The sequence below is a fragment of the Python bivittatus genome, unplaced genomic scaffold (genome assembly GCF_059951505.1).
Source record: "Python bivittatus isolate LINGU-HERP-01145 unplaced genomic scaffold, Pbiv_v1 ctg000520_np1212, whole genome shotgun sequence".
Taxonomy (NCBI): Eukaryota; Metazoa; Chordata; class Lepidosauria; order Squamata; family Pythonidae; genus Python; species Python bivittatus.
In genome coordinates this window covers 2,715,493-2,726,951 of record NW_028277080.1, presented here as the reverse complement: position 1 = coordinate 2,726,951, position 11,459 = coordinate 2,715,493, and the positions used below count along the sequence as shown (strand labels likewise).

The following is an 11,459-nucleotide window of genomic DNA, read 5'->3' as shown; positions in this document are numbered from 1 at the left end:
TTCCTATTGGTCTCTAGAGCTGCGGGGGCGAGGCCAACCTTAATGAGGTAGGAAGTAGAACGTAGTGTGTCGCACAGCAGTGACGTTTCGCGATGGTCAGACTTTCCTTCGCAGCCACCGTGACGCCAACTTGTGGGCTTAGTAGCAGCGGAGAAATTTGTCTGGAGGCTTCGCAGATCAGTCAGACTCGTTGGGTGAGGCAGTCTTGACTTTCTTGTTCCTGGTCTCGAAGGCGATTGTGAGTAAAAGGGAGCCGTCGTCCCTCCTGGTTGGTTTCCACTGAGGTGGTCGGCTTCGGACTGAATCCTCCTCCGTGTAACGTAGTGGTAACAGCCCGTTTCCTGCAGACTGAAATGTAGTATGTCAGGGAGAAGGTTTCCAAGTTGCAGGTCTTTTCTGTTGGCAGCATTTTTAAGGACTCAGGAGTCACGCGAGTCTGCCATAGCTAGAGGTATAGCACAAACACGGGGATATTTCATTTTACTGGTCATTGACTGAATAAACTTACTGGTTGGTCATTCATCCACACAAAGGAAAAGGTCTGACCTTTCCTTCGGAAAGAGGTATCTGAGTGGGTGAAGCAAAATTCTCCCACACCTTTCATTCTTGCAATCTTTCAACATCTTTTTTTTTTCTCCCAGTCTGGGCCCAAAAGCAACAGTGAATTTGGTCTGAAGAAAGACACTTAGTACAGTGGCTCAGGCTACCGGATGTGGGCTGCAAAAAGCAGTCTAATGGCCATCTGGAATTTTGCAGCCCACTTCAGGTAAACAGAGCAATAGTCCACATGTAAAGTCATGAATTTCACTTGCTGGCCCTCTTAAATTAAGTGCATTAGATACTATATTAATTGATACAGCCTTGACTGACTAGAAGATAGGGGTACAATAATAGATTTTTCTTTGTTTCTGCATGTGTAAGAACAACAATGAAAGCTTGAAGACTAGAAGTAGTGTTATATATGCAGTTTTCTAATTTTCTTTTATTTATTATGGTGATAGTTAATCATAGTGGACGCTATTTGACACTAAGTGGAATAAAACAAGAATTTGAATATAATGTTTGTTTTGCAGGATAACTGCTATGACGGATCCAGACATTCTCACTGAGGTCCCAGCTTCTCTGAAACGCCTTGCTAAGTATGTAGTACGTGGCTTTTATGGTACTGAACATGCTTTGGCCTTGGACATTCTAATTCGGAACCCATGTGTAAAGGAGGAAGACATGTTGGAGCTTCTGAAGTTTGATCGGAAGCAGCTGCGAGCAATTCTCAACACTCTTAAAGGTGACAAATTTATCAAATGCAGAATGAGAGTGGAGACAGCTCCAGATGGGAAGACCACCAGGCACAATTTCTACTTTATTAATTACCGCCTACTGGTCAATGTGGTGAAGTATAAGTTGGATCACATGAGAAGGAGAATTGAGACAGATGAAAGAGACTCCACCAACCGAGCCTCCTTCAGGTGTCCTATTTGTTCCAGTACCTTCACAGATTTAGAGGCAAATCAGCTGTTTGAACCTAATACAGGTAAGATACAAGAATCCCCCAAAGTGCTGAAATAATTATTTGCCATCTTATCTGAGAGGGTTGATTGGGAGTTTGGGGGTAGAAAAAAGCTAATATAACTTGGTTGTTCCATTAGATTTCTTTAAACAGGTTGCGGATGTCAACACTTTTATGGCAATCTAGTTATGTATAGGCTAGACATTAAGACTTTCTAGGAATGAAAATGAAGAGAAGTGTATTTCTAATTTAAATAATGGGAAAAATATTAAAAGAGAAATATTACAGAAGGATTTGTAACCAAGACATGGTCACACATGCTTCTGTAATATTTCTCTTTTAATATTTTTCCCATTATTTCATCATAGGCATAGTAAACTTTGAGAGCTGCACCAAAGAAAATGGATCTGGGAGACTGCTTCATTAGGATAGTCTAGTTGCAATCCTCCCCGAACATGTAGTATTGTGAATGTATCATAGAAGACAGGAATAATTTATTTATCAGACTTATTTAGCTGCAAGATTGGAAAGACTCAAGTCAGCTTATATTAAAAACTCATGAAAACAAACAATCAGAAGGCAAAAGGTATAGAAACTAAATGATCCAATGAGGAATTACAGAAAAAATAATTTCAGTTCTCCCTCATGAGATTGCTTGGCAAGATCACAAAAGACCTTAGCCCGGGCCTGTTTGTAAAGCCAGTTTTCACTACCTTTTTAAAGCAGAGTAGAGATGAGGCCAAATGGACCTCTGTAAGGAATGGTATACAGAGGGCAGAAATAGCAAGTCTCTGGGATCCTGCAAAATTGCATTGTTTAATTGTGAAAAGTTACCTTTATTGCCACTAAGGCCATATGTCACAACGTGCTGAGAACTGCCTGACAGTGGATGAGAACTGGACTAACACCATAACCAGAGCTGGTATCCTCTCCTTCACCATAGCCTTCTGGCCTCCATTCTCTCTCATGTTCACATCACACTTTTATACATTTTTTGCTCTCGTGTGTATGTACATATTCATGCATGTGGAGGCTTGATATAGGGAAGAAAACAAGAGCCCTGCTGAATCAGATTAACAACCTGTTTAGTCCAGCATTTTGTGACACGTACTGGCCAACAAACTACTGACTAGGAAACTCACAAGTCTAGCTAGAAGAGCAGTGGCAGCTGCTAATAAAGGAAGGTTGCTTGTGATACAGGAGATAGATCAGCTTTCAAGACTTAGCCACTGACCGCCTGATCCTCCTTGCATTTGTCCAGTCCTCTTAAAACCTTAAACTGGTGGAGCCATCAGTTAGGTAAATTAACTACTATTTAAGTTAGGTAAATGCTGTTGATAAATACTTTGGTCTTCTCCATGTTTTGCCTTCTCCCTGAATAAAATGCATCCTTCCCATGAAAATCTTGCTCTGAACAACCCATCAAATAATTTAATACTTAATTAGCATTTTATATTTCCTAATTTTTAGTGGTTTATTTTCTGTATAGGAATTTTTCGCTGCACATTTTGTGAGACTGAAGTGGAAGAAGATGAATCTGCAATGCCTAAAAAGGATGCAAGGACTCTTGTGGCCCGATTTAATGAACAGATAGAACCTATTTATGCATTGCTTCGTGAGACTGAGGATGTTAATTTAGCTTATGAACTACTTGAGCCTGAGCCTATGGAGATTCTTGCACTGAAGCAGAGGTGGGCCAGAGTATTAATTTGTCTGAACTTGGTAATCAGCTGTTGACAGTTTTCTCAAATTTGGTTTCTAAAAAGATATGGCATTGGATATGTTAAAGGTAGACTTTTATGATTTATCCAGGTTACAGATGATGGCTGTACAATCTCACTATAATACTAAACGCATTTATTAGCATAACTCTCTGATAAATTTTGATAAATCAGGCTGTAATCTTATGCACTCACATAGAAAAAAGCCAGATTTAACTGAGCTGGACTTACTTCTAACTGATGCATGGAATCATACCTTTAGACTTTATATAAATTTATATAAAAATGTTTCATATGGTTTTTTACTCTGTGACTTAAGCCTTCACACTTTTTTTTCCTTTTTAGAATTGAAGGACTATTCTTTTGTTCCCCAAAATATGTTTTTATATAAGTTAACACAGTATTAAAATACACTGAGATTGTTCTCTAATACAAATCTTAACATATAGAAAAAAAGTTAATAAGATCCTGAGTGATCGGGTTTGGTTTTGTTTTTTGGTTTTTTTTTAGAGTTCTGTAGTATCTTAAAGACCAAAACATTTTTATTGCATATCTGAAATCCTATGCACATTTACCTGGGAGTAAGTTCCACTAATTACAGCAGTGCTTGCTTCTGAATACATAGGTTTAGTTAATAAGCAATATTAAGTATTAACACAGCAGCCCTTCCCTTTGATTTAGAAGTGCGTGTGCCTGTGTATTTATGTATACAATCAATGTTACATATTAATGTTAATATATAATTGTAAGAGCAGTTTGACAGTGGAGCGAATTACCAAGAGGTGGTAGGCTCTTCTTCACTGAACTGTCAGACTTGCTTTAATTAGTTTTCTGCAGTGAGCAGGGGTTGGATTCAGTAACCTAAAGGGCCCCTTTGAACTCTAAGATTCTACTGTACTGATTCAGTTTTATTTGGCACTGGCTATTCATTCTTAGCATCTACAGATTTGATAAGCAGATCATCTACAGGAATAGGCAGCTTGTTGCCTATAGTACCGCTCATGATGCCTACCACATTCTGTACCCTGCTTGACTAATATTTTTTAGATTATGTTAAGTAAAAATAAATCAGTGGGAAGCTGCCATGCTATAGAGCATCAGCGTTACAGGTGGTCCTTGCTTAACAACCACTCGTTCAGCAACCATTTGAATTTAACGATGGCACTGAACAAGTGGTACTTACAACCAGTCCTCATACTTAAAACAGTCGCAGTGTCTCTGCAGTCATGTAATCACCATTTGTGAACTTCAGTGCCGGCTTCCGACAAGCAAAGTCTGTGGGGAAGCCTGCAGGAGTTGCAAATGGTGACCACATGACATCGTGCTTAACAACGGTGTGGAATTTGCTTAACAACGGCAACTGGAAGTGCCGGAACTGCCATTGCTAAGCAGCACAGTCATGTGACATTGTGCTGTATGACTGTGTCGTTTAGCGATGGAAATTCCGGTCCCAATTACTGTCATTAAGTGAGGACTACCTGTATTTTTATTTCCAAGAGTGCATAGGTGGCTCCCAGAGGCATTCTTAGAAAAGAAACATTAGAGGTAGCTACAGTCTGGTAGTTTGTCTGGAGCTGTATCTAGGAAAAAGTAAAAGGTGAGCTTACAGACAAAAATGGTAAGGGCTGTAATACCTCTGAACTCTGTCTTGCTATTGCTTCTAAATTCCTCTAGAGCTAATGATGTTTTTGTAATCCAGTTGTAATAAGCATATAGTGCCTTTAAAGATGAGTATCATTGGTAGAGATTCTCTGTGTGAGAAGTCTTAATGACCCTATACAATATTGGGTAAGGTGTATTAGTCTTTAAATTGTACTGTTGTAAGAATTTTATTTAAGTAATATATAATATTTCTCTTAACCGAATGTGTGTTTTATGATTGTCTGCAGCAAAGAACGAGCTGTTGCTGCATTAGGAAATAGTAGTTTACCAAGTGGGCAGCACAGAGAAGCCTGGACAACAAAGGGTCCTTCTTATGGGGATATGTATACTCAGAATGTAATTATTAACATGGAGGATCAAGAAGATACACATCAGCCAGCAAATGAAGGGAAGCCACCCAGAGAGAGGCCAGTCTGGCTGCGGGAAAGCACAGTGCAAGGCGCTTATGATCCTAATGAGGTCACAGAAGGTAAGAAAGGTGTAACGGGAAAAATGTGTTATATAATCCAAAAGCTTGTAAATAGGGAAGCATGTACATTATAGCTAGTCCTTGACTTACAATGGCAATTGGGACCAGAATTTCCATCACTAAGTAATGCAGTTGTAAAGTGTGACCACATCGCTTAGCAACAGCAATCCCTGCAGTCCCAGTTGCCATCATTAACTGAATCCCATGGTCGTTAGGCAAGGTAATTTCCTGCCAGTTTCCCACAACCAAAGTCAATGAGGAAGCTGGCAGGAAGTTGCAAGTCCTAGGCCCATAGGCAGGTAAGTGGATGCTACTGGGTGGGGGAGGATCAGAGAAGGGGTCTGAGGGTGTGTAAGAGGTGCCATGTGGGTCAGGGAGGGTGCAAGGGTGTGTGTAAGAAGTGCCATGTGGGTCAGGGAGGGTGTGTAGGGGTGCTGCATGGGTTAGGGAAGGTGTGCAAGGGGGTGAGAGGCACTGTGTGGGTCAGGGAGGATGTGAGGGGGTGCATGAGAGGTGTTGTGTGGGTTGGGGAGAGTACGAGGGGATGTGCTAGAAGTGCTGGTCGGGGAGGGTGTGCAGGAGTGCAGTGTGGATTGGGGAGAGTGTGCAGTGGGGTGGGGCAGGTGCAAGGGGCTGTGTGGGTGGCCAGTGTGGTGTGAGCACAAAGAGGCTGGGGGAGGGTGCAAGTGTGGGGGAGACTTACCCCAGCGACTTGTGACCCTCCCTGCTGACTTCCCCATTGACATTCTGTGGAAGCCAGCAGGGAAGATTACGAATTGCAATCATGTGATCGTGGGGCACTTGGCAACCGATTGTAAAAGTGAATGGGTTGCCAAGCACCCAGATCGCGATCTGGCAGGGGTGCTGGGACACCCAGAACTCTGAGGACCAGTCGTAACCACCATTTGTTGAGTGCTGTCGAAACTTCAAATGGTTGCTGAAGAAATTGCTGTAGGTCGAGGACTACCTGTATATCCCTTCATATGTATGAATGCAGCCACATTCCTACACATCCTAGTATAACAGTTTCCCTTTTCACGTTTCAGAATATTTTAATACTTCAATACTGAGTATCCTAAGTATATAATATTTTAATACTTCAGAGTATTAAGTTTCCTCTAAAGCCAGGGGCCAAGACCTGAACTCACTATTTTTAATTTGGTGCAGTGTAAACTCTTGTAAGTGATGTGGTGTATGCACCTATTATTATGATTTCCAGCTTCTGTTTTCCCTCTTATAATGCCAGCTTTTTAACCTTTGTAGTGTTTTTTTGCTGTTTGTGTAGCTGAAACTCTTTTGCTTGAATTTTTACAACTGATTACAAGTTGATTTTTAGGATTTAGTGTTTTTACCTTTTTAAAGCAACTTTGGAATAATGATTCCAGAAAAAAAGTTGCAACAAAAGCATTAATTTTCTGATTCCTATTGCATTCTGTTTGTTGCTAACCAATATATGATTTTGCTTAAATACATTTGCAAATATACATTTATATTTACACAAACTCATGTTTCCATACATTCATTCAATGGCTCAATATTTAATAGGTAGAACTTAAATTTAAAGTTTTGTATAATTAATCATTTTTTCTATTACTCTACTTCTGCTTTTATTATCTTGTTATCTGTACTCAGTGCATTGTAGTAAATTGTTATACACTCTTATTGATGTTTTAGATGTTAGGCTTTTTTCAAATCCAGTCGAATTCAATCTTTATTAAGGTCATAGTCCAGCATAAGAGGGTGGGATACTATCACTAAAAAACAGCATAAGGGATCTAAAAAGTGAAAATCTAAAAAAAATTATAAAAAGGTAGAAGATATAAAAGATAAATTAAAACCTAAACGTATATATAGAAAGTAAGAATCTAAATGATAGGTGGTGTAGGGGAGCATGAAAAGTTAGTTTGTGGACTTTGTTAAGTTATAAAGCACCTTAATATGACTAATTAGGTGCACACTAAATCTACTTTATAATGCTGAGCCCCAGGCACAAGCCATACGTCATCATCCAACTAACTGGGCTGCCCAGTACCTGGCAACGTTGTCTGTTGCAGCGGGGTAAGTATCTGAATACTTTCACGTCCAAAACGAATATAATTTTTAAATACTTTCTTGCAGGTGGCCAAGACATAAACATGTTACAGGAAGATGAAGAGGGACAGGCAGCACTAGATAATAATGAAGAGGTAATGCGTGCTCTGCTCATCCATGAGAAGAAAACCTCATCTGTCTCTACGGCTGCTATGGGAGGGATCGCTCCTTTGTCTGGCACAAATGCCAGTGATTCTGAGAGTGAGACCAGTGAATCAGATGAGGACTCCCTTCCCTGTGCGGCCACTGCTGCAACAACACTCTATGGGCTGGCAGACGACAACGATGAGGATGAGTTTGAGGTAGTGACTGAAGATCCCATTGTTATGGTGGCGGGACATCCATTTTCTTATAGTCAAGTAAATCAGCGGCCAGAGCTCGTGACACAGATGACTCTGGAGGAGAAAGAGCAATATATAGCTATGGGCCAGCGCATGTTTGAGGATATGTTTGATTAACTTCTTCCTGCCTGAATAGCAGTGATAGATAATCTTCAACTGGAAATTCTGAAACAGCAAAAGATTGAATTAGAACCAAACAGAAGGACCAAAGATCAGAAGGAGCAGCCACAAATGCAGGAAGATGTGAGAAACCTATAGGCAATCCAGATGTGCTCTCCCTCATATTTGCACATGTGCACATGCCCCTGTGTTTAGTCTACAAGTTTTCCATTGCATTATACTTAATTTTTTGTTTTTTGCCTGGAAAATCTGAATGCTCTTTTGATGGCTTGTTTTTCTTTCTTCAAAAAAGGATTGTAGAAGGCATTACTTTCAGTTTACTGGATTCTGAAAATAACTGCTTGCACCACATACTTACTTACTGCCTTGCAAGCATGGTGAATATACCAGGTCCTTATTTCCAGCAGGCTGACAAGCTGACAAGATAAATGTTTGTCTGCCATATATCTTTGGGGAGGGCGGGGAAACAGAGAACCTGTGACCACAGAGAGCATAAACACAATCATGTTAATCAGTGAGTATTTGGTGACTACAGTGTACATTTTTTCTGGAGAGGAAGACATTCTGAGGATAGGGAGCCATTTGAGTTATTGTTAAAGAAGGAGAAGAAAAACCCAGAATTCAGATAACACAATCTTACCAAATGTGTCTGCCTTTAAAAAAAATGCATATCAGTGAGTGACTCTTCTCTGCTAATTTAGCAGATTTTTAAATTTTTCATTTAATAATTTCATCTGCCATGCTATAATTTCCAATGAGGTAACTTTTCATTAAAATATAACTTGGATCATTTTCCCACCTTTTCCAAAAGTGGTCTTATACATCCCATTGGTGGATGGTTAGCCTATTTGAATAAAGCCTCACTTGGTTTACAGAAAGACTAGAGCAAAAACATGTTTCTTTACATGTTATGTAATCCATGAGGAAAAGGCAAAAATAAAAAAGTTGCCTCATAACAGACAATAAAGAGGAAAGCAGGATGTTGCCTTTCTTGAAATCTGTACTCTGTCCAGTAAAATATATTTGTCATGACTAGGAACTACCATCCAAGTAAATTGTGGGGACAGCAATATGTTATTTTAATAGAAATCTAAACAGTTTTAGTATTTTTAAAAAATTATGCAGACTTTTGTTAGAAGTCACTGTAGAGCATGACATAGTTTATTTTAATATTTCAATGGTACCTATATGCACAAATTCAATTTTGTAATATTTTACCTTTCTAAAACACCTACAACTTTTAAAAAAATCATTGTGCATTTATTTGGAACAGCAGTGGGCTATTGGTAAAAGAATTGTGTATTTCAAAGCTCTAGCATTTATTGCATATTCCATTTTAGTATACCAGAATGGTACAAGTTAACAGGCTTGTAAATTGAAAAGCTACTATATAGTGACCATGTGTGTTGCCTATGAGGTTTCTTTTATGACTTTCAGAGAGTTTGATAGAGTCAAATTTTGTTTCTTCTACTTTAAAATAAATTTTAAAAAAAGAATAATTTGATGCCTTCATTAAGGACCATTGTTTTTTAACTTACAAATAAGCATTCTAAACAGCTGGTTTTATTTTATTTTATTTTATTTTATTTTATTTTATTTTATTTTAGCAATGGATAATATCAGTTGAAGAATTACTGAAATATATACAGCTGTTCCCACAAAAATGCTTGCCTGTGTCCAGCACAATGTCCTTGTCCTACTGTGTATTTGTATGACATAGCAAGGCCATGTGAATGAATGGACCAAAAATATTTCTCCTTCCATTCAAGTGCCATTGTGGATGCAGATGTTCTGGAGAACTTGACCAAGATAGTAGTATGTATTGGCAGTTAAAAGCAGCCCTCCAACTTGTATGGTCCCTCTTCTTTCAAATGGTAGGAAGAAACATAGACGCTCAAGGGGAAAATTTCTCATCGCCAAACAGCAGTGCATCAGAATTAAATCACTGCAATACAGATAGGGACAACCTGAAGTGTAATTCTTTTAATGGTAAAGTAGTTTTAACAGTGAGTATGTTGTAGATGAGAACTATCCATAGACATAAATGTTAGGGCTGTGCAGTATTTCAGATTCAGTTGCAGAAAGGCACATTGGAGCATACAGGGATGCTCACGTAGCGCCTGTCTGCCTTAGTGTCTTTTTCCAGGATTGTGTGCCTTCCTATCACCCCTATCACAGATGATCTCAGGAGAAGATGCATTTTGTTTTAGGACACTTCATGTGCATCCCACATGGCCTGAACTACCTTTTGGCCTTTGAATTTGAAGAACAGCGTGGGCCTAATATCTTTTTGGAATATTAGAAAATCCTTATATTACAGAAAAATGGAATATTGCAACAACTGCTAACTATCGTGAGAGCATGAATATAGTATATGCTGAGGGCTGAAACTTTTCTCACGTTCCTTTGTATCTTTTCTCTGCCATGTCTTGGGCCCTATTTAATAACATTACATTTATTTCATATAAGACTCTGTTTCTAGTTTTCAAAGGTGCTACTGCCTGGCTTTTAGAAAACAAAAACTCTATCCATTTAATAGTAAAAAGTTGAATATTATTAATGGACTCATAGAAGGGGCCACTGAGTCTTGCCCAAGCCCAAGATGATGCCCCAGTGGTTGCTTGTTAGTATGTGTTGCCATCTTTTTTTCTTCCTCTTCCCCAACCATAGGAACAAGACTAAAAAAGGGAAAGTGTCTTCCCCTTTCTTCTAACAAAAGGGGGGAAAAACAATCACAAAGGCTACAAGTCTAGCAACATTCAATCAGTTTGCAGAAGCTGATGCCATCTGAGGCATGTTACCTAACAGTGCGGCATCAAAATTGTTTAAAATAATAATTACTTTATTAGAAAATATTTAACAGTAAAGAAAAACATGGATGAGTGTTGGGCTTAGAGAAGGATTAGATTCAAAGAGTAAGTGTAAATAAAGGTACGCTACTGAAAATGAAAATTCAGCTTCAGAGAAAAATAGTAGTAAAAAGAATCAGACTCTTGAGTTCATCCAACCCCCTTCCCCAATACATTCTAGAAGACAAGATGCATTGGATTTCCTTTAAAATCCTGGAGGATTCCCATCCCCCAACCTGGAGGCGATGCTAACCTTCCTTTTCCTCTGAGTTACATCATTCTTCTTAAGGATTTAATTCCTGTAATTCCTGGCCATGCTGGATAAACAGTCGCTGTTTACAGAGATGTTTGTACTGAGCTGATGCCAGGAAAATAATTTTAAGGGACAGTTGAGATGTTTTCCATATTTTTCCCCTTTGGATCCAGACATCAAACTGGCTAAATCTGCTCATCCTCTCCTCTTTCTTTCCTTATATCCAGATGTGTATTTAGTGCTGTTCACCAAGTTCCCTTATATCATTCTAGGGTGGGTTCCATGTTGGGAAAGGCTGCCTTAAACAAAGACCAAAGCATAGGAACTTTCTCTCCACACCTCCAGAATACATGGATGAATTTCTCTGATGCTTGAGGACTCAGCTTCTAAAAGAATTCTTCTCTGGGGAAGATTCAAAGAATAAACATCAGCAAATTCCTCCCTAG

At 39.1% G+C, this 11,459-nt stretch overlaps 1 protein-coding gene across 4 annotated transcripts in view; it reads left to right on the top strand.

The window, feature by feature from the left end:
• The window catches only part of GTF2E1 (general transcription factor IIE subunit 1), a 39,620-nt gene extending 29,304 nt beyond the window's left edge, over positions 1-10,316 (top strand). Inside the window, exons 1-5 of one of the 4 annotated variants that reach the window (XM_007424170.3) lie at positions 59-194; positions 1,074-1,531; positions 2,997-3,198; positions 5,118-5,359; positions 7,478-10,313. In XM_007424170.3, coding sequence (XP_007424232.1) covers positions 1,084-1,531; positions 2,997-3,198; positions 5,118-5,359; positions 7,478-7,908 — 1,323 coding nt within the window. In that variant the 5' untranslated portion in view covers positions 59-194; positions 1,074-1,083 and the 3' untranslated portion in view covers positions 7,909-10,313. The other 3 variants (XM_007424171.3, XM_088147512.1, XM_088147513.1) reach the window with 3 other exon arrangements.
• The last annotated feature ends 1,143 nt before the right edge of the window (positions 10,317-11,459 follow it).